At 48.6% G+C, this 26,828-nt stretch overlaps 1 protein-coding gene across 4 annotated transcripts in view; it reads right to left on the reverse strand.

Moving 5' to 3' along the window:
* LOC132805812 (integrin alpha-7-like) overlaps nt 1-26,828 on the reverse strand; it is a 178,753-nt gene that overhangs the window by 71,800 nt on the left and 80,125 nt on the right. For all 4 annotated transcript variants that reach the window (XM_060821095.1, XM_060821093.1, XM_060821097.1 and 1 more), the window contains exons 2-4: nt 14,474-14,601; nt 6,236-6,315; nt 2,491-2,746 (exon numbers count right to left, since the gene is read on the reverse strand). In XM_060821095.1, the coding sequence (XP_060677078.1) occupies nt 2,491-2,746; nt 6,236-6,315; nt 14,474-14,601 (464 nt within the window). The remainder of the gene's footprint in view (nt 1-2,490; nt 2,747-6,235; nt 6,316-14,473; nt 14,602-26,828) is intronic.

Here is a 26,828-nt window from a genome sequence, read left to right on the forward strand (position 1 = left end):
ACACCAATTCCTGGCAAATATAAATTCCCTTCAGTTCAGGTCCTTCAGCCACTGTTACCTCAGGGAGATTGCTTTTGTCTTCCCCAGTGAACACAGATCTGAAGTACCAATTTAATTCTTCTGCCATTTCTTTGTTCCCCGTAATATATTCCCCTGTTTCTGTCTTCAAGGGCCCAATTGTAGTCTTCACCATTTTTTTGCCTTTCACATACCTAAAAAAGCTTTTACTATCCTCCTTTATATTTTTGGCCAGTTTACCTTCGTACCTCATTTTTTCTCTGCGTATTTCCTTCTTAGTAATCCTCTGTTGTTCTTTAAAAGCTTCCCAGTCCTCAGTTTTCCCACTTATCTTTGCTATGTTACACTTTTTCTCTTTTAACTTTATATGTTTCTTAACTTCCCTCGTCAGCCACGGCCACCCATGCCTCCTCCTGGGATCGATCTTCCTTTTTGGAATGAACTGATCCTGCAACTTCTGCATTATACCCAGAAATATCCACCATTGTTCCTCCACTGTCATCCCTGCTAAGGTATTGCACCATTGAACTTTGGCCAGCTCCTCCCTCATAGCTCCATAGTTCCCTTTATTCAACTGAAATATTGTCACTTCCGATTGTACCCTCTCCCTCTCAAATTGCAGATTGAAGCTTATTGTATTATGGTCACTACTTCCCAATGGCTCCTTCACTTCGAGGTCCCTGACCAATCTGGTTCGTTGCACAATACCAGATCCAGAATTGCCTTCTCCCTGGTAGGCTCCAGCACCAGCTGCTCTAAGAATCCATCTCGTAGGCACTCCACAAACTCCCTTTCTTGAGGTCCAACACCATCCTGATTCTCCCAGTCTACCTGCATGTTGGAATCCCCTATAACAACTGTAGTAACATCTTTGCGACAGGCCAATTTCCTGGGCGCAAAACAGGTGGGTCCTCCGGAGTGGCAGTGCCCAACTTCAAGATGATTCGGGAGGTCATGACCCACTCCCCACCCGCCCAGATATTGGCCCCTTAATGATCTTCTTAACACAATGATGGAATGCTTTTTTCCCATTGGGAAGGGTTTCCCTCTGTGTGAATCAACAGAGAGTGTGGGAATTCTGTCATTTGCCAAAGTTTGGAGGGGAACCCTTGGAATGTGTGCCCTCTTGGTATGAAGACTAACGGTAGCTTCTCTACCATCTTCACCACCTTGTTGGCATCTTGTTCTCTAAATAAGGCACACCTTGTACAATGCTAGCCTTTTAAAACTTTGCTCCATCATCATAGTTGGTAACATGTCACTTCAAAACAAAATGGGTGCACAGGGCAACCAGAATAATTATTCCCGTCGGAATGTCTAACATAAACAGCCTTTCTCCACAACTGAGGAACAAATCAAACAGATCCAGAAATAAACTGTCAGAGACCATGCCAGCATGGGGCCTGCTGGGTAGAGATTATGCCAACCTGCAGGGGACAGCCCATCAGAGGTGACAGCAACACATCTCTTCATTCACAACTATTCCATATAGACTTGGATACATGTCACTCTTAAATCATGAATTGGAACTCATAATTGTCTTCAGCAGCTGTTGACAAGGAATAATTTTGTCCACTGTGTTTTTTAAGAGAAGGTTTCGGTGTTGGCCAAGGCAAAGACTTGGGCGTTTAGGGCTGACACGTAGGGAATCCTAATCTATTCTAATCTAAACTGCCCTCTGCCCAATTATGTGCCATTCAGCTTTCAGAAAGCACATCTCCATCCGTGCCAATGCCAGGCTGCCACCTTCAGTGGCAGTGACCCCTGGCGGTTTCTGAGTTAAGATGCCCACTGAGCCACTGGAGCCAGGGTCAAAACTGCACGGAACCCATTTTGTGCAGTCCTGGGAGGGACAGCAGACTTGGGATGCCATTGGTTTGGCTTAGAATCGAAAGGTCGAGAGGATAATTCACTGCCTCAGTTTTTTGGGGCCTGCAGGAATTCTGTCAACTTAAAAACCATCCATGCACATTGGAATTCTGACAGCTTTGTGTTTCCACGGTTACCATGTGGTTCTGGAATGAAGGCATGTCCTGTCACTTCAGCCTGGCATCTTGGGCAGGTGCGGAGTGCCAATGGCAGCTATGCTGGCTGGGCAGGAATAGGCAGAGGGTACAAGGTGCCACACGATCCTTGCCAGGTTATCTCAGTGTTTGCAGTCAGAGTAGGCATTCGTCTGTGTGACCACCACAGAGAGGGGTGGCATGACTCAAGTAGCAGCTTCTCTTGGCTTTAAAATCACTCGGGACTCAACAGCCTCGCGTAGTACTTGAAGTGGTACCTTTAAATTCAACGCCAACAGTGTTGGGAAAGAGCTTGCAACACTTGCTGGGTGATAGTGGTTGCCCAGGTTAAGTGTGGGCAGTGCCAGTGGTAAGAACTGTTGCCCACTTTTAATGCTTTTGATGTTGCTTGCCAGAGCAAAGATGCCAAACTTGTTTCATGCCCACACAAACATCGGGAATGACTGACCTTTCCAGTTGTATGTGCCCGGGGCACCAAATAAAATGTAATTCTCGTCCGGTGTGAAACCTGCCGCGATGCCCTGCTGGCAGTACCCGAAGCGCTGGTGACCCTGCGTGCGGCCTTCACAGAACTTCCAGTCACCGCCATCCAGCTCGTCTCGGATCTGCAAGTCCTGGCTCAGCACATAGCAGCGCCCAATCATGTCGCGGGTTTCCGCCGACTGATTCACACGCTGCCTCAGCTCATAGCGATGGGCACAGGTCTACGAGAAAGGAAAGACGACACCCCGATCACATTCACAGCACTGAACTAGGCCACTAGGCCCAACCACACCATGCTGGCATTTAAACAACACACAAGCCTTACCCCGCCCACTTAAACATAGACCAACTAGCTTTCTCCCCAAAGTTCCCTGAGAACTGCTTTACCTCACCCTATCCTTTTTCTCCCTCATGGCTTTATCGAGCTTTATGTTCTGACACACCTTCGGCCTCGAACCTGAGCCTCTTGGCCTACAGGACACTACCACGGTGCTACAAGAGCCCTTCCTTGTATCTGTGCTCTTCCCCTCAGCCAGTTGATTCTCCAATTCTCTGGAAAAGGGAGTTTTCCCTGAATTCTCTGCCAGATTTCCCTGACTGGAACCGTGTGTAGATCGACTTGACATCACTGTAAAGGCCTTTATCGACACAGCCCTCAGTCTTCTCTCTCTGAGAGAGAAAGGATTCTTCCCTGCCCCACCATGCAACACTAAAAGCCTGTTCAATCTTTGCTGATGTGATATTTGTTACACACCATTCTCCAAGTTCCCAATACCACACCAGATTTAGGCAACACAGCGCAGATAGAGTCCCAACAGTGTGGAAGCTGGCCATTCAGCCCTTGGACTCCACACCGACCCTCTAAGAGCATCCCCTACCCTGCCCCGTAACCCTGCACTTCCCACTGCTAATCCACCCTAACCTGCACATCCCTGGCCACTATGGGACAATTTAGCATGGCCAATCCACTCTAACCTGCACATCCCTGGGCACTACGGGACAATTTAGCATGGCCAATCCACCCTAACCTGCACATCCCTGGGCACTATGGGGACAATTTAGCATGGCCAATCCACCCTAACCTGCACATCTTTGGACTGTGGGAGGAAACTGGAGCGAACCCACAGTCACGGGGAGAATGCGCAAATTCCACACAGACAGAAGCCCGAGTCTGGAATTGAACCCGGGGCCCTGGCATTGTGAGGCAGCAGTGCCAACCACTGAGCCACTGTGCCAACCTAGGCTTGTTTTTGCCCTCTGTGCCAAGTCAGTGTCAATGGGAGCAGCAGTCAAGGGGGCTCGGGGGAATGCTTCAGTCGGAATCAGGGCCTATGGGTGAGGTAGGCCCAGCCAGGGGCACCGCCCTCCACTACCAGCTGGTGGCTTCTGTGCAGGTGTGGGCATCAGGCAGGGACAGGGCTTGCCTGCGCTGGCCGCTGCAGTCGAACAGTCTGCTAGCGTCCCCACAAGGTTCAGGTGAAGAATTGTGTGAGGCTGAAAGTGACCAGCAGCTGTGGAGCTCCAATCCTGTCAGGAATCGATCTGTGCGTGAAGAGAGAATTTGGGAGGAGCAAGAGAAATGGGCTTTCAACTCCATTTTTGTAGAAAATGGTGGGAGCTGGTGGGATATTGTCCTCATGAAGGTGAGGAGAATTATTCTAGTGCTGGGATCCCATTCCAATGTCAGGAACATAGAGCTGCTCCAACGATGAACGTCAAATCAGCTCCTACCTGCCCATTCCTGCCCAAACAGGCCATTCGTCCCAATTGGGCTAGTCTGGAGCTTATTAGTAACATTGGATGCTCCTAACTGATGGCCACTGGAAGTTGAGCTAATTTGTCCAATGTGTTTCATTTGGGATCCTTGCTGCCAATGATGTCTGAGTATTCATTTGGATTAGATTTTAAAATGATCCCTCCAGAAACAAAACAGAATCAGAGAACGGCTACATGCCCTTCAGCCCATCGTACCCCATGCTGGCTCTCTGAACGAACACCTCACAAGCCCACTCCCCGGCCTTTGCTCTGTAATCCTGCCTGTTTTCCTTCGTGCCCCTTTCAACAATGATCCCATTCGATTGAGAATTGAGCCTGCCTCCACCACACTCTCAGGCAGCACATCCCAACAGCCAAAACACTCGGGACATGAAAGTGAGTTTTTCCTCATGTTAGCCACGGTCCTTTTGACAAAAGGTGGCCAGCAATCTGACTGAACATCTCCTGCTACTCCTCGACGTCCTGATCGGAGGAATGGTTTGGAGGGATATGGGCCTAGATTGGGTTGGGATATCTGGTCGGCATGGACGGGTTGGACCGAAGGGTCTGTTTCCATTCTGTGCATCTCTGCGACTGGACTCTTGCAACATAAACGCCTCGTTCCCAACCGCAGCTACCGGCTCTGTGTCATCAGAGGTCACCTTGCAGCAAGGTCAGTGCGCCCGTTAACTGTGCCCACCTGAGTATGGGTGAAACTGGATGCCAACCATAAAGTGGCACGCAAATTTAAATTACAAGATTGATTGGGATTTGATCTTATCAACAGGCTCAGCTTTCTGCTGACTATATGTTTGGATTGCCCCAAAAAGCTGCTGGCACTTGCCGAAGGATATTTTCCCTGTTTAGTTTTGCTTTTCAGACGGAATCTCTTGAACAAGATGCCTTTTCAAGTTCAAACACTTCAAGAAGAAAATTATTCTCTCTCACATCTGTTGATTTTCTTCCTTAATCCCTTGCTAACAGACCTCTTGCGCTATTTGGCTCCCTCGGGCTCAGTGATTCTTAAAAGGAATCCCATAGATAAAACAATTCTTTTGAAAACATAAGCCTTCCGCCACTCTCCGCTATTCCCTTTGTCCCCTGAAGATGTCGTTAAGTGTCGGGATAGTGTTCCCCAGCTGCCAGCCAATCTTCCGTTTCAAGCATACAAACAAGGAATAAAAGTCGGGAGGTCACCCTTCGAACTGACCCTCCCATTTCCTCACCCAAGCGCACACACTTGGCGTACGGAACTCCCTCCAAGGCTCTGAGGCCAATTCCAGGTTCCCAACTGTTTGCACTTGGTGACCAGAGACTTAGTTGCCTAAAGTCCTCACAGAAGCTTCTGAAATTGAATAATTCCCTCACAACCAACAAAAAGCAGCGCTGTTAAAATGTGCGATGCAATGGCAGAACAAAGTTACATCTTTTTGTTCATGTAACTTCATCAATGATTTGCCTCAGAGTCACTGAAACCTACAACACGGAAACTAGACCCTTCGGTCCAACCCGTCCATGCCGACCAGATATCCCAACCCAATCTAGTCCCACCTGCCAGCACCCGGCCCATATTCCTCCAAACCCTTCCTATTCATATACTCATCCAAATGCCTCTTAAATGTTGTAATTGTACCAGCCTCCACCACTTCCTCTGGCAACTCACATACAGTCACCCCCGTCTGATGTGAAAAAGTTGCCCCTTAGACCTTATCTGGTTTATAAAACGTCTGTAAGCCGTGTTGTATAATGATTTCTAATGTCACTCCTGGATAATCCCTTAAAGGCATCCTTTTGAGAATTAAATTGATTTTGAATTCATTCATTCAGTCAGCGTGAACTGTAAGTGGTTCACAGTTGTGTACAAGTATAGTCCAATATTGCGGCATTTTTCAGCAGATTGAGTTTTTCTTTGTGTGTGATATCTCCAAACCATTACTTTCTTATGAACAACTTACCACAACCTTCCCTCCAATTCCTTGGCTTTTGACCGTCACACCCAACCATTGGTTCTCTTTACTCTCCCTCTTCAGATCAACTGGAAAAGACACAAGGATGTTACTGAATTTGATAAACTAATTGGCTGACGTTCCTTAAAATCCCTTGTGCTTGTAGTGTGTGCATCCAGTCCACTCCCCACGCTGTCGGGGTTAACTCACACAATCTCCATCTTCCGCTTCATTAACTACAAGGAGATGCATTCGGAGAAGGAGTAGGCCTCCGAGCCTCTCAGGTCTACCCCAGCGTCCAATAAAATCATAAAAGATAGGAGAAAATAGGAGTTCTCTTCCTAACTTGATTAGGCCGCTCATCGAGCCTGAACCAGCATAGTCATAGGTGATCTTTGATCTCAATGCCACACTCCCACTGTCTCCATGTATCCCTTGGTGCCTTTTACGATGAGAAATCTTTCTTAAACATATTGAGTGACTTGGCCTCCACTGCCTCTGTTGCAGATAATTCCACAGGCTCTGAGAGAAGAAATTTCTCATCTCCTCATCTCAGCCTGAAAAGGCCTGCCCTGTATCCTGAGATTATGACCCCTTGTTCTGGAAGCCCACCCTTGCCATGGGAACCATCTTGCCTGCATCTAGAGTGCCCAGCCCTGTTCGAGTTTTCCACATTTCGATCAGATCCCCTCTCGTCCTTCTAAACTCGAGTGAATGCAGGCCCAGTTGAACCAATCTCTTCTCACACGACAGTCCTGCCATCCTCGGTACCAGCCTAGTGACCCCCCTGCTGCCCTCCCTTTATGGCAAGACTAAGGGAGACTAAAACTGCACGCAATCCTCCAGGTGTGTGGTCTTGCCAAAGCCCTGTACAGCTGTAGGAAGACCTCCTCTTCCCCCGAACTAACTGTTTGCTTCATTGGAGAGTGACTTCAACCTCATAAAAGAGAACTTTCCTGAAACAAAATCACGATCACCATCAAACCACAACTCGCATGTCATTAGCACCCTTAATAAAGTGATACACTGCAAGGTGCTGCACAGGAACATGACATTTGCAGATGACACATTTTGCAAACTGTGAGGGGGACAGTGCAGAGCTCCACAACAGGACATTGACAAGTTGGTGGAGAGGGTGGAGAGGTGACAGATGACGTTCAATGCAGTGAAGTGTGAGGTGATGCACTTTAGTTGGAAGAACATTGAAAGACAATCTAAAATTGGGGGGACAATTCGAAAGGGGGTGCAGGAGCAGAGGGAGCTGGGTGTATCTGTGTACAGATCATTGAAGGTGGCAGGACAGGTGGAGGAGACAGTTAATAAAGCACACAGTGTCCTCAGCTTTATTAATAGGGACATAGAGGACAAGAGCTGGGAGGTGATGTTGAACTTGTACAAGACCCTTGTTAGAACCTCAGCTGGAGGGTTGTGTCCAGTTGTGGGCCCCACACTATAGGAACGATGTGAACACATTGGAGAGAGAGAGAGAGGGCAGAAGGGGTTTACCAGAATGGTTCCTGGGATGAGAAACTTCAGTGAGGAGGAGAGATTGAAGACATTGGGACTGTTCTCCCTTGGAGGGAAGAAGGCTGAGAGGGAGATCTGAGAGAGGGTTCCAACGTCATGGGGGGTGGGGGCTGGACAGAGTAGATTGGGAGAAACTGTTCCCACATGGAAAAGGATCAGGAACGAGAGGGACAGAGGTTGAAAGGGATGAAGTGAGGGGGAGGTGGGGATAACCTTTCTCCCCCGGTGAGTAGTTAGGGTCTGGAATGTACTGCCTGGGAATGTGGGGGGAGGCAGGTTCCATTGAGGCATTCAAGAGGGACATTGGATGGTTATTGGGATAGAAATGGGAAACAGGGATATGGGGAAAAGGCGGGAGATTGGCAATGAGTAATAGAACCGGTGCAGACATTTTTTAAAAAATTAGATTCCCTACAGTATGGGAACAGGCCTTTCGGCCCAACCAGTCCACACTGACCTTCCAACGAGTAACCCACCCAGACCCGTTTCCCTCTGACTAATACACCTATCACTATGGGACAAGTTAGCATGGCCAATCCACCCTAACCTGCACATCTTTGGACTGTGGGAGGAAACCGGAGCACCCGGAGGAAACCCACGCAGACACGGGGAGAATGTGCAAACTCCACACAGACAGTCACCCGAGGCTGGAATCGTCCCTGGTGCTGTGAGGCAGCAGTGCTAACCACTGAGTCACCGTGTCGCTCCGTTTTGTCGAAGAGATTTGTTTTGAACAAATTTATTAAGGTTCTTTGGGAAAAAAAAACAAGCAGAAGGGAAAGTTGTAGATTGCAGAACTCAGTTGTACAGAGGGATCCAGGAGTTTTGATACATATATCACATGAACTTAGTGTGCAGATACAGCAAGTGATTGGAAAGCAATTAAATTGTTGACATCGATCATAAGGGAAACAGAATATAGGGATGTTTTACCACAGCTGTTCGGGGCCTTGTTCAGACCACATCTGGAGAACTGGATACAGTTTTGGTTTCCTTATTTGAAAAAGGATGTCATTGCAATCGAAGCAGTCCTAGGATGCAGGGCGTCTTTTACAAGGAAGCTTGGTCAGGCTGGCCCTATACCCATTACCTTTTAGAACAATGAGAGGTGACCCTACTGAAATATACAAGATCCCGAGGGGACTTGACAGGGTGGATAGTGGGGAAGTGTTTCCTCTTGTGGGAGAGACGAGAATTAGAGGATACAGTTTAAGAATAAGAGATCTCCCTTTTTTAAAGACAATATTTTTCTCTCAGAGGTTTGTTAGCTGTGGAATGCTCTTCCCAGAGAGGGCCCTGTGTCATTCCATTTATTCAAGGCTGAGTTTGTTAGATTGTTGATAGATAAAGGTGCCGAGGGTTATGGGGCAGACAGGAAAGTAGAGTTGAGACCACACCAGTTGGCCATGATCTCAGTGAGGTAAAAACAATGACTGCAGATGCTGGAAACCAGATTCTGGATCAGTGGTGCTGGAAGAGCACAGCAGTTCAGGGTTGGATGCTGCCTGAAATGCTGTGCTCTTCCAGCACCACTAATCCAGAACATGATCTCATTGAAAAACAGCGCAGCCTCCAAGAGTTGAACAGCCGATTCCTGCTCCCAAGTCCAGTGTTTCTATTTTTCTTAAGTCTTCCACAGTGGCTCAGTGGTTAGCACTGCTGCCTCACAGTGCCAGGGATCCAGGCTCCATCAGCTTTATGCTGACTGACCTACATTGCCTCCTCATCTGACAATGCCTTATTCTAAAAATGTCATGATGGGCCAAATGGCCTCCTTCTGTACTGGAACAATTTGGTGAGTGTGTGACCTGATACCCAGGCACTGAAGGCTTGATGATCAACCATTGCTTGTCAAAGAGGTAGGTCTTGAAAAGCATCTGAAAGGAAGGAAATCAGCACAAGAGGTTGACCAAGGGATTGCCAAGGCTTCAGGTCTTGGCAGCTGAAAACATGGCTACCATCGGTGGCGTGATTAACGTCAGGGATTCTCAGGTTTGCTATTGAAGGCCCCGTGAAACATGTTCTATCAGTCAATGAGATCAGGGCTTCACTGGTTGTGAACTTACATTTACCTGATCAGTCATACAATCCCTTACCTGATAAAAATCTATTTATTGCACAGATATCTTCCAGAGTATACAGGAGGGGGACAATTCCAGTTTTCCATTCCCCTTTTGTGGAAAAATAATAGTCCTTGATATCCCTTCTAAACAACCAAACTCAATCTTGAGACTGAGTAAGCTGGTCACTGAAGACGCAGTTTGGACGAGACCTGGGATTTAGCACCTCTCTGCTGCCCCCTGGCAAATTCAGGGCCAGGCACAGCCCACCCTATCCGGGAGGAAGTGTCAAAGGGGGCTTCCAGTGGGGGCACGCCATTCCCAAACAGGAGGCGACACATCCCAACCCTTCCTCAAGTTAGCAGCACCTGATGGCCAGGCTACTTGGCCCTGTGAAGTCCTACAGGAGCCTAACCGCAGAGGCCAATGATTCACTTCTCAAGGCCTACACATGAACACGTTGCCCAAAAGCCTACACTCCGCCTCGCCCTACACCCCCACCCCCTGCTGCCCATCCCGAGGTTGGGCTCTCTCCCAGGAAATCCCTGCCAATTACTGTCGCTGAGGACCACGGCATGTGCGATGGATGGAAAGCTTTGATGGGGTCATGGTGAATGGAGAGGAGGGGTGATGGATAAAAAGCAGGCACTCCGAGGCTGAATGGACTCCTTCCGCACTGCACGCTTCGATAATTCTAACCTCCCGCTGTCTGAACACAGACCAACACTAAACGGGCTGGAGTGGGTGTCTGGGGCCGAGAGCAAGGCCTAGTCTAGGAGACCAGGGCCAACTGAACCGGCAGCTGCAGGGTGAAGGCAAAGCACAGCGAGACCGAGAGCGAGGGAAACGGGAATCAGAAAGAAAACTGAACAAAATCCGCCCCATGGGAACTGTGAATTTGAAATGAAATTGTGCTTTGGGGTGGCCTGCAGCTGGTGAGTTTGAAGCAGGAAAGCATTTCTCTGTTTGATTCTGCTGCAGCGGTCCGATCCACGCTCCTGTCAGATGGACGTAAAGTATCACCCGGCACTCGCCAAGCAATTTCTCTGGTTTTCCGGCAAATATCTATTCATCCAATCGACACCAGTTAAAGTTTCCCAGACTGATTCCTGGGAATGAGCTGAAAATGTGTATTGCTGGAAAAGCGCAGCAGGGCAGGCAGCATCCAAAGAACAGGAGATTCGACGTTTCGGGCATAAGCCCTTCTTCAGGAATCTTCCTGATGAAGGGCTTATGCCCGAAATGTCGAATTTCCTGTTCCTTGGATGCTGCCTGACCTGCTGCGCTTTTCCAGCAATACACATTTTCAGCTCTGATCTCCAGCATCTGCAGACCTCACTTTCTCCTCGAAGATGATTCCTGGGAATGGCAGGACTGATGTATAAAGAGAGACTGGATCAGTTAGGACTATATTCACTGGAGCTCAGTAGAAAGGGTGGCGCGGTGGCTCAGTGGTTAGCACTGCTGCCTTATAGCCCCAGGGACCTGGGTTCGATTCCAGCCTTGTGTGGAGTTGACACATTCTTCCCTTGGTTTGTGTGGGTTTCCTCCCACAATCCAAAGACGTGCAGGTTAGGGTGAATTGGCCATGCTAAATTGCCCATAGTGTTCAGGGATGTGTAGGTTAGGTGCATCAGTCAGGGGAAATATAGGGTAGGGGAATGGCTTTGGTTGGGATACTCTTTGGAGGTTTGGTGTGGACTTGTTGGGCCGAAGGGCCTGTTTCCGCACTGTAGTAATTCTCAAAAGAATGAGGGTGGGGGGGTTCCATAGAAACCTATAAAATTCTAACAGGACGAGGCAGGGTAAACACAGGAAGGATATTCCCGATGACCAGTCTAAGGATACGTAGTAGGCCAGTTAGGACTGAGATGAGGAGAAATGTCTTCATCCAGAGGTCATGTGGAGGAGCCGGTGTTGGACTGGGGTGGACAAAGTTAAAAATCACATGACACCAGGCTACAGTCCAATCGGTTTATTTGGAAGTTGCTCCCTGAAGGAACGGCGCGCCGAAAGCTACAGTTTCCAAATAAACCTGTTGGACTGCAACCTGGTGTCAGGGGATTTTTAACTTTGTTCACCCAGGGCGTGGGGAGCCTGTGGAATTCTCTGCCATAGAAAGCGGCGAAGGAATGAATGTTTTCATGAAGGAGTGAGACACAGTTAGACCACAAGAAGTCGAAGACTTAGGCCATTCAGCCCATTGACTCTGCCATTCAATGAGATCATGGCCACTCTGATCATTCGCAACCCTCCATCTCCTCGTTCTTAGGGTTAAAGGGATCAAAGATTAGGGGGAGATATAAAAAACTGAGTTGGATGGTCAGCCATGATCAAATTGAATGGTGGAGCGAGTTCAAAGGCCGACTCCTGCTTGTAGTTTCCATGTTTCTCTGTGATGTGAACATCACTTGCAATGCCAGCATAAATCACTCAACCCAAATTACACTTGAGAATGTTACAATTATGACATGTTTTGGGACTGTGTCTTTAATTCTGGGTCAAATAAAGGTCGTCATGTAGCGTGTTCGGAAATCTGCCTGGCGATAGGCCTGGGCAGCGTGGTTGTCAATGACTGAGTTTGCAGAAAATGGCGGCAGCTTCTGTGTCTACGGTGGTGGGACCGCCAGTCTCCAAAGACCCAGGAAGGTGTTGAGAAGGCCCAGCTGTGAACAGTTTTGCTTGAAAATGTCCATTTAATTGCAAGATTAAAAAAAAAATCAAAAGTGGAATCTCAAGAAGAGCTAAACATTTCTGCGAGGATATGAGGCCCATGTGATTCATGTTACCATGGAGATGGACTTTGAGAGGGGATGGGTTTCAAAGATATCCTGGAAACCCCTGGACAAAGAAAGGATCTAGGAGAGAAGGTGCAGCTACAATTGCTGGCCAAGAACGGGCTGATGGGGAGGTAATTGGCCAGGGTTGGATTTGTCCTGCTTTTTGTGTTCAGGACATACCCGGGCAATTTTCCCCATTGTTGGGTAGATGCTGGGGTTGGTTATTTTTGCTGGTGTTGTAACTGTACTGGAAGAGCTTGGCTAGGGGAGCACAAGCCTTCAGTACTTTTACCGGAATGTTTTAGGACCCGTCACTCTTGTAGTATCCAGTTCTTTTGACTGAATCAAAGGCTGTAATGCTGGGAACCTCTGGAGGGGACTGAGATGGATCATCCACTCAGCACTTCTAACTAAAGTTTGCTGTGGACGCTTCAGCCTTATGTTTTGCACTGATGTGCTGGACTCCGCCATTATTGAAGATAAGGATATTTACACAGTTTTCTCTGTCCCAATTAGCACGGTGACTCTGCTACCCAATACAATGGATGAACCCCTCAACATGAAGATGGGCCTTCCTATCTGCAAGGACTCTGCAGTGGCCACTCCTACCTCTACCGTCAATGGACAGATGCATCCACGACAGGGAGATTGATGAGAACAAAGTTGAGTCATATCTTTCCCTCTTGTCCACCTATCACAGGTCCACACATCCTCAGGACCTGGCTGCAGCAGTCAGTCATGGTGCTACAGAGTTCTCTCTTTTAATAATGGACATCGAAGCCTCCAGCCAGAGTCCACTTTGTACCCTTGCCAACCTTGATGCTTTTCCAAGTGGCGTTCCTCAGCCCGGAGCTCTGATATTCCCCTCCCAAACCCCTCACCTTCAGTCTTTAAGACTATACTTTAGCACCTGCCTCTTTGACCAACCTTGAGATCGCCTGGCTCACATCGCCTTACGCAGCTCAATGTCGAGTTGTACTTGTTAATGCTCCTGTGAAATGCCTTGGGATCTTTCCCCATGTTAAAGGCGCTATGTAAATGCAATTCATTGCACATTGTGAAGGAGTAGACACAATCCAAGCACAATGTGGGGCATCCCTGCCTACTTCACTTCTCAAGAGAGCAGCCCGAAGTCAGTGCCAGGGCAGTGACCAATCAGGAAACTCGCAGAAAGCGTCAGTATGAGGGCTGAAGTCAGATGTAAATTTAAACATCACAACAGGAGTAGGGAGGCCATGTTGTGGCTGTACAGGACATTGGTTAGGCCACTGTTGGAATATTGCGTGCAGTTCTGGTCTCCTTCCTATCGGAAAAATGTTGTGAAACTTGAAAGGGTTCAGAAAAGATTTACAAGGATGTTGCCAGGGTTGGAGGGTTTGAGCTACAGGGAGAGGCTGAACAGGCTGGGGCTGTTTTCCCTGGAGCGTCGGAGGCTGAGGGGTGACCTTATAGAGGTTTATAAAATTATGAGGGGCATGGATAGGATAAATAGACAAAGTCTTTTCCCTGGGGTGGGGGAGTCCAGAACTAGAGGGCATAGGTTTAGGGTGAGAGGGGAAAGATATAAAAGAGACCTGAGGGGCAACTTTTTCACACAGAAGGTGGTACGTGTATGGAATGAGCTGCCAGAGGATGTGGTGGAGGCTGGTACAATTACAACATTTAAGAGGCATTTGGATGGGTATATGAATAGGAAGGGTTTGGAGGGATATGGGCCGGGTGCTGGCAGGTGGGACTAGATTGGGTTGGGATATCTGGTCGGCATGGACGGGTTGGACCGAAGGGTCTGTTTCCGTGCTGTACATCTCTATGACTCTATGACTCGGTGTCCGGTTACAAAGTGAGGGGATGGAGGAGAGCAAAGAAAACATTTGTCTGACCATCATTATCAATTTCGACTTGATCACACTCATCATCTTCGGTTATTATTGGGCAGGCAAAGAGTCCTCCAGTGCGATTGGCGAGTTGCTGTGACTGGGCCCGGGCCTGCGGTGCTCCCACCAGAATCCTGTCAGGAAACAGCAAAGGGAAACCATTGTTAACCCGCTGCATTGCAACCGGGCCGGGCAGAGCGTTGTGATCAAGGTTAGAGTGGTGCTGGAAAAGCACAGCAGGTCAGGCAGCATCCGAGGAGCAGGAGGGTTGATGTCTCGGGCCTAAGCCCTTCATCAGGAATGAGGCCTCAATCCTGATGAAGGGCCTAGGCCCGAAGCATCGATTCTCCTGCCCCTCGGATGCTGCCTGACCTGCTGTGCTTTTCCAGCGCCACACTCTTCGACTCGAGCCCAAATCCAACGCAGCTTGACAGATTTTTGTTTGTTTGTTAGTCACTACGGCATACTCACCCAGATTTTCATGAGCAACACACTCATGAAAGGAAACAATGAATGAGAAGGAAGCTATGAAAACATGGAAGAGCTCAAAACACAACACTAAAACAAAGCTTCACCTCATTTGCTGGCAATATTCATTTCAGAGTCTCTCAAGTCCAGAACACACCGATGAAGGCAAATGTACCAAATGCCTTCACAATCAAGAGCAGGGACTTGTCGGTCAGAGAGGTGGCACTCTCTCCTCAGAATCAGGAGCTGGCTGGCTTCGAGTCCCGCTCCGAGGATTTGAGAGTACAATCCAGGCTGTTTCAGATGAGACATCGCACCAAATTCCCAGTCTTGAGAGCGGGGGAATCTACAATAAGACCCTTTCACCCCAAGTCACTGAAAGTAAGCATTGCAGGTCCCGCAGGCGGTGAAGAAGGTAGGTGGTAGGTTGGCCTTCATAGTGAGAGAATTCGAGTACAGGAGCAGGAAGATCGTGCTGCTATTGGACGGGGCTTTGGTGAGACCATACCCTGGAGTACTGTGTGCGGTTTTGGTCTCCTTATTAGATTAGATTAGATTACTTACAGTGTGGAAACAGGCCCTTCGGCCCAACAAGTCCACGCCGAAGCGCAACCCACCCATACCCCTACATTTACCCCTTACCTAACACTACAGGCAATTTAGCATGGCCAATTCACCTGACCCGCACATCTTTGGACTGTGGGAGGAAACCGGAGCACCCGGAGGAAACCCACGCAGCCACGGGGAGAACGTGCAAACTCCACACAGTCAGTCGCCTGAGTCGGGAATTGAACCCAGGTCTCTGGCGCTGTGAGGCTGCAGTGCTAACCACTGTGCCACCGTGCTGCATCTGAGGAAGGATGTTCTGGCGAGGGAGGGAGTACAGTGAAGTCTTCCCAGACTGATTCCTGGGATGGCAGGGCTAATGTATGAAGAGAGACAGGATCAGTTTGGACTATATTCACTAGAGTTCAATAGAATGAGGGTGGATCCCGTAGAACTCTATAAAGGACAAACAGGACTAGACAGGGTAAACACAGGATGTTCCCGATAACCGGGGAGTCCAGAACCAGGGGGTCATAGTCTAAGGAGACGGGGTAGGCCATTTAGGATTGGGATGAGGAGAAATGTCTTCACTCAGAGATTGGGGAGCCTGTGGAATTCTCTGCCACAGAAAATGGTTGAAGCCAAAACTTTGAATGGTTTTGAAGAAGGAGTTAGATGTAGTCCCTCGGGCTAAAGGGATCAAAGGATATGGAGGAGAAGGGAGGGAGAGGGAGAGAGGCTGAGAGGGTTAGGGAGGGAATTACAGAGTCTAGCAGCCAGGCAGCTGAAAGTAACTAGCCACGGTTGGGTGATGAGAAATTGCCTTTCTCTTCAACTCCACGATGTACCACACGTGACCTTTTATCTCTTTGCATTAGATTACGCTTTCTTTCAGTTTCCTCCATGGTGCCCACCATGCCAGACATGTGCCAACACACACAAAGAGGGGATATTGAGACGGGTGCCCAGGTCAGATTTGGTCAGCTGGGAAGCCTTAAATGGGTAAATATAGAGCTGTGTCAGAGACCTCCGATTTAGCCAATGTTAAACGGCAGCTGGTTAGGAATTCCAGGCCTCAGGCAGTGGCAGCAAGGTGAAGACAGCCTGGCGAGAAGGCAAATGCTTTTGCAGCACTGTAAGGGGGCCAAGTTGGAACCTCCCAGTGCTCCCCCCCCCCCAAAGCTCCTCCACTATCAGCACCACTAACTTCAAGGAGCCAAACACTGCCCCCTAGCCTGGGAGTCAGGGTTTACAGCCAGCTGGCCCAGAGTGCTGTGTATCCAACCAGAAACCAAGGCGGTGAGTTACAAGGTGGGGAGGGGGGAATTCCTGTCACACATACGCCACAGAGTTAAAACTCTGCAGTGCACAGAGAAACACAAACTCACTTGCCATCTACAACGCATCCTAAGTGGTCAACAAACTCACGTGTGCAGTCAATTGGCTAAAGCACAATGGCAGTCAGATTTTGCAAACAGAAACGGTGAGAGAGGAAAAGAGAGAGGAACAAAACTATTTGCGCTGCATCCATCAAACAAGCCAGGAATGCGCATCAGGTCTCTGATCAACCGCTGAGAAACCGGTCAGGAATTCAGGGGTGGTTCTCATTTCCTGCAGCTCACTGATTCATTGATCTTTGCAGTTCATTTTTGCACCCCTCTCCTCTGAGGTCGCTCAGTATCTCGGAGACAGTAGCCTTCCTCCAGGCTGGCCTGTGCTAGTTGGAAACAAACACAAACGGAAATTGCTGGAGAAACTCAGGTGGGCCTGGCAGCTGCTGTGAAGAGAGAAACCGAGTTCATGTTGTAAGGCCAGTCTAACTCTTCATAAGTACCGTTCTGAACAGAGGGATGAGGGGGGAAGAGAGAGAGAGAAAGGGGCGAGTGGGGGGGAGAGACAGAGAGAGACCAAGAGGGAGAGAGACAGACAGACAGACAAAGGGACAGAGCTATAGAGACAGGGATACAGAGAGAGAGAGAGAGAGAGACAGACAGAGAGAAGGAGGGGAGAGAGATATACAGAGACAGAGAGACAGAGACAGGGATTGAGAAAGATACAGAGACAGGGATACAGAGGCAGAGAGACCGAGATACAGAGAGAGAGAGATTCAGAGACAGATAGAAGAGAGAGAAAGAGAGAGAGAGACAGACAGAGAGAGACAGACAGAGAGAGAGAGATATAGAGACAGACTGACAGTCAGAAGAGAGAGAGGGGGAAAGAGAGATACAGAGACAGAGAGAGAGAGATTGAGAGAGATACAGAAACAGAGATACAGAGAGAGAGAGACAGAGACAGAGACAGAGAACTGAGAGATACAGAGAGAGAGATGAGAGAGAGAGACAGAGACAGAGAGTTGAGAGAGAGAGAGAGACAGAGACAGAGAGACGAGAGAGACAGAGAGAGAGACACAGAGACAGAGAGAGAGACAGAGACAGACAGAGAGAGACAGAGAGAGAGAGATTTCCCTTGTTGGTGATAGGCAGCAGGTACAATGATTGATTCTTCCCTTCCCCTACACCCCTGTCAGCCCATCCACCATGCTGCTTGGATATTTTGTCATGGGATGTGGATGCCACTGGCTGGCCCAGCTTTTACTGCCTGTCCCTGATGTATGCCTGTCTTATCTGATGCCTTGTCCAATGCCTTTTGAGACTCCAAATCCATCCACTAGCGTCCCCTTATCCACCTTAGTAGCTGCCCCCACAACAAACTCCAAATACGTTTGCAAAACATGATTTCCCTTTCATAAATCCTTGCTAATTCTGCTCAATCCCATGGTTTTCGGAGGGCCCTGTATCATGCTCCTAATAATAGATGATGGCAGGCTATCTGACCCCTAGCTTTCTATTTTCTCTCTTCCTCCTTTCCCAAGGCGTGCTATCTGCCAAACTCTGGGAACTGTTTGAGACGCAGTGGAATATTGGAAGACACAAAACATTCGGGTAAAAAGGGCTTATGCCCGAAACGTCGAATTTCCTGTTCCTTGGATGCTGCCTAACCTGCTGTGCTTTAACCAGCAACACATTTTCAGCAGACACAAAACATTGACTATCGCCACAGATGCTTCTATGAAAAGGCTGTGCTGCAGGTTGTCAGGTCTGAGTGGATTTATCGCCACTTCGTCCTGTTAAGTTTTCCAGTATTTATTCATTTATACTGATTTCTTTCATTCCTTATTCTCACTAAGAAGCTTAAAATGTCTTTTGAGTTCTTTACCATAAGATTCACAAGGATGTTGCCAGGGTTGGAGGGTTTGAGCTGTAGGGAGAGGTTGAACAGGCTGGGGCTGTTTTCCCTGGAGCGTCGGAGGCTGAGGGGTGACCTTATAGAGGTTTATAAAATCATGAGGGGCACAGATAGGATAAATAGGCAAAGTCTTTTCCCTGGGGTGGGGGAGTCCAGAACTAGAGGGCATAGGTTTAGGGTGAGAGGGGAAAGATATAAAAGAGACCTAAGGGGCAACTGTTTCACTCAGAGGGTGGAACGTGTATGGAATGAGCTGCCAGAGGATGTGGTGGAGCTGAAAATGTGTTGCTGGAAAAGCGCAGCAGGTCAGGCAGCATCCAAGGAACAGGAGATTTGACGTTTCAGGCATAAGCCCTGAAGAAGGGCTTATGCCCGAAACGTCGAATCTCCTGTTCCTTGGATGCTGCCTGACCTGCTGCGCTTTTCCAGCAACACATTTTCAGCTCTGATCTCCAGCATCTGCAGTCCTCACTTTCTCCCAGAGGAAGTGGTGGAGGCTGGTCCAATTATAGGATTTAAAAGGCATCTGGATGGGTATACGAATAGGAAGGGTTTGGAGGGATATGGGGCGAGTGCTGGCAGGTGGGGACTGGATTGGGTTGGGATATCTGGTCGGCATGGACGGGTTGGACCGAAGGGTCTGTTTCCGTGCTGTACGTCTCTATGACCCTATGACTCTAACTGAGCATAGACAGGGAGCCAGGCCCCAGCTGGTGTACTGGGGCACTTACCCGTGTAAGGAGAGAACCCATGCACGAAACAATTTGGATCAGGATTAGACACTTCATGACTCCTTGATCAAAAGTCACGCGTGACGAGAGGGAGTCAATGGGAGGTGATTTCCATGCTTGGATTGGATCAGTATGTGGTTATCAGCTGTTGGCTGCACTGTAAACACAGTTGAAGGGCTAGTGTTGTGCTTTTGTTTCTTTCTTGGCATTTCCCAGTGAGCTGTAGCACACAGCCCTATTGTGTTGGTGATATTTTAGGCAGCTTACTATCCCTCAACTGTGTTCAAATTTTCTGCCTTATTTGTACAGTCTTGAGCCTCGAATACTCTTGCAGCTATTTGAAGCACATTCCTGCCGAGTTCCTTTCTCGTCACCAGGCCTCAGTGTTGGTATGGGCTCGGGCCATGTTTTACTGGAGTGGATGTTCAAATTCCCTTCATGTTCAGCACAAGAAACTCAACCTTTGCTTTAAAAGGACAGGAACTGTTGAAGTCAAACAGTTTAAACAAAGTTCGTCCACCTGACAGGATACCAACGGCATGTGTCGGAAAGGCTACGGTTGTCTCATTTCCCCCTTTCCTGCAAAGCATTCTAGATAGAACGGCATCATGGGAAATGCTGGCAATATGCTGAAGCCCTGTGGAGTGGGCCACTGCGTAAACACGCCAGAACTGGACAGTTCGTCGGCCTCAAAACACTACCTCCGTTTCTCTCTCTCCACAGCCACAGAGAGTTTACAGTGTTTCCTGTTTTCAATTTCAGCTCATGTAAGGGCTTCCGTCTGACTGCGAGAGAGGCTAATGAGGCAGGCCACATCCCTGCAGGAAGTGATGCGACATCACATGATCTCGTTGTCTTTCTCTCGCTTGCAGCCCTGTGGCAAGACCAAGCCGCGGTGAGGTGTTTCAGAAACAAAGTGGCCTTTCTTTCGTTCAGCCACAGCATGTGGTGATCCCTCGCAAGGCCATCACTTATTGCCCATTGCGGTGGGTCTGGAGTCACGTGTAATCCAGACCAGGTAAGAATGGCAGTCCACTGACAGACATTAGTGAACAAGATGGGGTCGAAAATGTGTTGCTGGAAAAGCGCAGCAGGTCAGGCAGCATCCAAGGAGCAGGAAATTCGACGTTTCGGGCATGAGCCCTTCTTCAGGAACGGTGCAGTGAGAGAGGAACTCACTGAAATCCTTGTAGAGGGAGGAAGAGAGCTTCTTCAAGGAAGGCATCCTTGCGAGAGGATTCGCAGTAGGTTAAAATCTTCGAGGAGAAAGTGAGGTCTGCAGATGCTGGAGATCAGAGCTGAAAATGTGTTGCTGGAAAAGCGCAGCTGGTCAGGCAGCATCCAAGGAACAGGAAATTTGACGTTTCAGGCATAAGCCCTTCTTCAGGAATCTTCAACGTTTTGGGCATAAGCCCCTGTTCAGGAATGTTCCTGAAGAAGGGCTTATGCCCGAAACGTCGATTCTCCTGTTCCTTGGATGCTGCCTGACCTGCTGCGCTTTTCCAGCAATACACATTTTCAGCTCTGATCTCCAGCACCTGCAGACCTCACTTTCTCCTCCAACAAGATGGGGTTATCCAACAATCAACAACAGTGTCACGGCCATTAGCAGAATCTCAATTTCAGGGGTGTTTGTTCAATTGAAGTCAAAGCCCACCATCTGCCATGGTGGCATTACAAACCCAGGTCCCCGGAACATGACCTGGGTCTTGAGAGTAATAGGTGAAAGTGGGTACTGCAGATGCTGGGGATTAGAGTCTAGATTAGAGTGGCGCTGGAAAAGCACAGCAGGTCAGGCAGCCCTTCATCCTGACGTTGATTTTCCTGCTCCTCAGATGCAGCCTGACCTGCTGTGCTCTGAGAGTAATAATCAAGCAATAATGCCATTAGGTATTGCCTCTCCTTCAGTATTCCCCTTAATTGAGCAGATATTCTTTAGCAGAACAACAAAACCTAGAGTATTGCACTTTCCAGTATCCATGCTATAACGCTCATGACGAATCTCATAGTGCTGGAAGTTCCTGTGCCCATGAAACTCAGTAACAGCAAATATAACAAGGCGTTGTTGACATGGGGTTCAAAAGAGAGTGTGCTTGATCAGCCTTACTGGACTCCTTGATAAGTCACAGAGGAGATGAGAGCCTTTGCAGCTCAGACTCACGAGAGTCCAGGTTCAATGGTCGCTTGAGCAGAAAGCTCCAGGCTGAGATTAGATTACTTACAGTGTGGAAACAGGCCCTTCGGCCCAACAAGTCCACACCGACCCGCCGCAGCGCACTCACCCAGACCCATTCCCCTACAGCTAGTCAGCTATTACGAGGGGGGCATAGCTTTAAGTTAAGGGGAGATCTGTATAGGACAGATGTTAGGGGTAGATTCTTTACTCAGCGAGTCATGAGTTCATGGAATGCCCTGCCAGTAGCAGTGGTGGACTCTCCCTCTTTATGGGCATTTAAACGGGCATTGGATAGGCATATGGAGGAAAGTGGGCTAGTGTAGGTTAGGTGGGTTTGGATCAGCGCAACATCGAGGGCCGAAGGGCCTGTACTGCGCTGTATTTTTCTATGTTCTATGTTCTATTTACCCCTGCACCTAACACTACGGGCAATTTAGCATGGCCAATTCACCTAACCCGCACATCTTTGGACTGTGGGAGGAAACCGGAGCACCCGGAGGAAACCCACGCAGACACGGGGTGAATGTGCAAACTCCACACAGTCAGTCGCCTGAGGCGGGAACTGAACCCGGGTCTCTGGCGCTGTGAGGCAGCAGTGCTAACCACCGTGCCGCTGAGATTGCAGCGCTCTGCGGAGGGAGCACTGCTCTGTTTCTGCATCGTTGAAGGGGGCCATCTTTCAAACGAAATGCTCACCTGAAGCCCCCCTCAGCACTGTCAGAGCACAGCCAAGGAGTTCTCCTGAGTAATTCAGAGGAGGGGGGGTCACTCGATCGGAAACGTGAACTCTGATTTCCCTCCACAGACGCTGCCAGACCTGCTGAGCTTTTTCAGCAAGTTCGGGTTTTTTTAATTCTCCTGGGTCGCTGGGGCCAGTGTGTAATCCTTCAGTCACTGTACCAGAAACCAATTCCCTGGTAGTTACCACGGTGCTCACTGGGAGAGCTTGCCGCGTGCAAAATGATGACTGCATTTCACACGTTACGACAATTTTAAATCAGAAACTCTGTTTTTTTTTGGTTGTGTTGGCAAATGTTTGGTTTTACACATCCTTCCTTTCAGACAGAGTTGCCACTATTTTGCCTTGCCCTGTTACTCTGCACCAATGCTTCGTTCCTTCATTCACTTTTAAATAGTTTCTAATCAGCCTGTTCAGAGATACTATGACACACCTTTAAGATAGGTTGGATTTGGGAACTTGGACCTCTTGGTCCAGAGCTAGGGGCACTGCCACAAGAGTCCTTAGTGCTACCAACCCTGTATGATGAGGCCCCCTTCAAGCACAAAAGGAGTTGGCTGAAACTTCACTAGAGGACTTGGTATTTGAGTAAACTATTCCGACTCATTGCGATTTAATAATGTAGTCGGCACCTCTTTTGAGAATCAAAATTGCTCACTTGGAACAAGTGGTTGAATTACTGAAATATAACAGACTCCTATCTGTTGGACTCGACACAGAGAGCCCAGTGAACTCCTTCACCTCAAATCGCGAGCATTCTTTCCTTGTCTGAGTGCGTTCAGGCTTTGAAGATGAAAGTGCGACTGCTGACTGGCCTGCAGCTATGAAAGGAAAACAGGTTTCAATGAAGAGACATTAAAACCTAAAATTAACAAAGCAATAGATCAGGGCACACGATGAATCTGTCACATAAAACGCTTCTCATTTAGAAACCAGCAGCTCCTCGGAATAGTAACCTGTTCCCTGCTCCGAGCCGCACCTACTCAGTTACTGCTCAGTCCTGTCTTCACCGACACACCGACCCCTCCTCGTAGCTGCTAACAGTTAGGCCGGGGCTCCCTTCCATTCGCTCTGGGCTTGCATACTGCAGGTATTTGCAGAAATTTCTGAGACCGAACTGTAAGCTGGACAGAAAATGACTTATCCGGCAAGATTCATCATGGAGACAGAGAGAAACAGGAAGGGGAGAAATAGAAACTAGGCCCTTAAGTAGGTGGAAGCCTCACTTGGGAGCTCTGAGCTAATTGTATAGCCCGAACTACTGCCCTGTTCAAGATCAGCGAAGTCAGGATGGAATAATGATTGAATTGGAGGGTGTTTTTGTTTAGATTAGATTCCCTACAGTGTGGGAACAGGCTGTCCACACTGACCCTCTGAAGAGTAACCCACCCAGATCCTAAATTCACCCCTGACGAGTGCACCTAACACTATGGTCAATTTAGCCTGGCCAATTCACCTAACCTGCATATCTTTGGACTGTGGGAGCACCCAGAGGAAACCCGCACAGGCACAGGGAGAATGTGCAAACTCCACGCAGACAGTCGCCTGAGGCTGGAATCGAACCTGGGTCCCTGGTGCTGTGAGGCAGCAGTGCTAACCACTGAGCCATCGTGCCGCCCCATATTTCTCTGCTACTTTTTGGTATATCACACCAGAGTTTCTCACGAAAAGGACCATTCCCAAGCACAGCCCATCAGGGGCAGTGTGCAACGACGGCAACGGTGGGGAGCAGGTTGGGAGAAAGGGTCGGGACTCAATTCAAACGGAGTTGGAGGGGGAGTGGGGAATGAATGTACTTCATACCCGACTGTGCCCACCTCTCTCCAAAGGTATGGGCAAGCACTGTGTGGGCCCTATCCGAGGACACCCGGGCACAAACATCGCCTGGGAAGAGGGGCAAACAGTCAGGAATTATGACCAGCCCCACCCCTCCAGGCCCACAGTCTGTTGCTAAGCTCCAGAACATCCAACGTGATCCCGGAACTATTCTAAGCTGAACTTACGGAAGGTTATACAGTTCCCAGTTAATTCCCAGAAAATGAAGAAGGGATCATTCATGCAGCCATTTGTCTTATAGGCAGCTCCGTGCACAGGGTCAACACGAAAACAGGGACTCCGTTTAGGAGCTGAAGGCTGAAATATCAGAAACTGAGAACAGTTTCGATTTTGGATATTTTGGATGACGGCAAACTCTAGACTTGCCCGATGGAGCGGTTGACAGCACCTGACAGAAACCGTGACCCTTGGATTCGGCGCCATGTTAAATGGATGTTCTGGTGATCAATCATTTCACCAGCATCTCTCTGCCCTGTCACTCTGAGCTAAACCGGCTGAAGCTCAACTTGATCCACAACAAGACACCCATTCCACCCCAAAAATCAGGAATCGAAGGGGGTTGTAGATCTGTGAAGAGCCCTCATTACGTTGTGGGCATTTTGTCGAGTGATCTCGAGCCTTCCTGCACTTCGGATTGGATTTCCAAAGACGAGAGAAAGCTGCAAGGTCAGCAAAGTGGAACGCCTCCGAAGGTCCTCCACCCAACACTGAAGTCAAACCAATGAGGAGGGACCATTCTTCACCCTATCTTCACCCTAGGACACAGATGAACTAGTAAGACAATCTGGATCTGTCTCATTTAGAGAATTCTCAAAAACGTTGAAGAGGAAGACATCATCTCCATTTACAATCCAGATTCAGTACATCTTCCCCCTAATCTCTGTTCAGTCTGTCGTGTGCACATCACAAACATGGGAAAGAAGCCACAGGAAAAGGCCATTCAGCCTGGTTTGTCCATTCTGGTGCTTATGCTCCATGCAATCCTCCACCAGATTCTGGATCAGTGGTGCTGGAAGAGCACAGCAGTTCAGGCAGCATCCAACGAGATTTCGCTGCTCATTGGATGCTGCCTGAACTGCTGTGCTCTTCCAGCACCACTGATCCAGAATCTGGTTTCCAGCATCTGCAGTCATTGTTTTTCCCTCGATCCTCCACCAATCCACCCTCATCCAAATCTATCACTGGAACCCTCTCTGTCCTTCTCCCTCATCTGCTCATTTCGCTTCCCCTTAAACCTCTTTGTCGTATCCATTTTAACCACTCCCTGTGGGAGTGAGGTCCACATTCTCACCACTCTCTGGGCGAAGGCATCTCTTCTAAATTCTCTGTTGGATTTTTTTTCAGGATGACCTTGTACTAATGACCTCTGGTTCTGCTCTTTCCCACAAGGGGAAACATCCTCTCGGTGTTCATTCAAACAAGAACCTCTCACTGTTTTGAAGACCTCTATTAGATCACCCGTCAAGCTGCCTTTGTTGAGAAAAAGACAGACTATCCTGTCAATCCCTTCAGAGTATTTAAGCCCACACACTCCTCTCTCATCCTTACGAACCTCCTTTGCTTTCTCTCTAGTGGCTCGAAATCCTTTCCATAACATAGAGACCAGGACGTTGCACAGAACTCTCGGTGTGGACTAACCGAGGGTCGATAGATTCTTGTTGTCTCGAGGAATTAAGGGCTACGGGGAGAATGCGGGTAGGTGGAGTTGAAATGCCCATCAGCCATGATTGAATGGCGGAGTGGACACGATGGGCCGAATGGCCTTACTTCCACTCCTATGTCTTATGGTCTTATGAGTATAACTTCTCTCTTTTTCAATTCTATCCCTCCTGAAATAAACCTTTACATTTGGTTTGCCTTTTATGGTCTTGCTAACCCAAGGCCCAACATTTAGCGATTGATCAAAATGAACTCTGAGGTCCCCATATCAAAGGCAAAATCCTGCAGATGCTGGAAGTCTGAAGCAAACACAGAAAGTACTGGAGAAACTCAGCAGGTCAGGCAGCATCTGTGATGAGAGAAGAACAGAGTTCATCTTTTGAGTCCGGTATGACTTGGTTCTGAAAAATTGACATACTGGACTCAAAAGGGTAACTCTCTTTCTCTCTCCTCTAGATGCTGCCTGACCTGCTGAGTTCCTCCAGCACTTTGTGTGTTTGTTTCCAAGATCCCATTATTCCTCTCCCACGCCGGGTTTTGCAGATCAAACCTACAATGTGAGAGCAGGCCATTCAGCCTGTACGGGGCCTCCAAAGAGCATCCCACCCAGACACATACCCAACCCTGATCACTCTGCAATGCCATGGCTAGTCCACCAACCTGGACAATGTCACACAGCCAGACCACCTGACCTGCACATCTTTGGACTGCGGGAGGAAACCGAAGCAAACCCACGCAGACACGGGGGAAAACGTACAAACTCCACCCAGACAGTCACCCAAGGCTGGAATCGAACCTGGGTTCCTTAATGCTATGAGGCAGCAGTGTTAACCACTGAGCCACGTAGATGTACATAATACTACCTCACATCTATCTGTGTCAACATTTATTTGCCAAATTATTTGCCCCTTCTGCAGGTCGATTAATGTCCTCCTGTAATTTGTTGCCGTCCCCTTATGG

The sequence above is a fragment of the Hemiscyllium ocellatum genome, chromosome X, assembly GCF_020745735.1.
Source record: "Hemiscyllium ocellatum isolate sHemOce1 chromosome X, sHemOce1.pat.X.cur, whole genome shotgun sequence".
In the NCBI taxonomy this organism is placed as follows: domain Eukaryota; kingdom Metazoa; phylum Chordata; class Chondrichthyes; order Orectolobiformes; family Hemiscylliidae; genus Hemiscyllium; species Hemiscyllium ocellatum.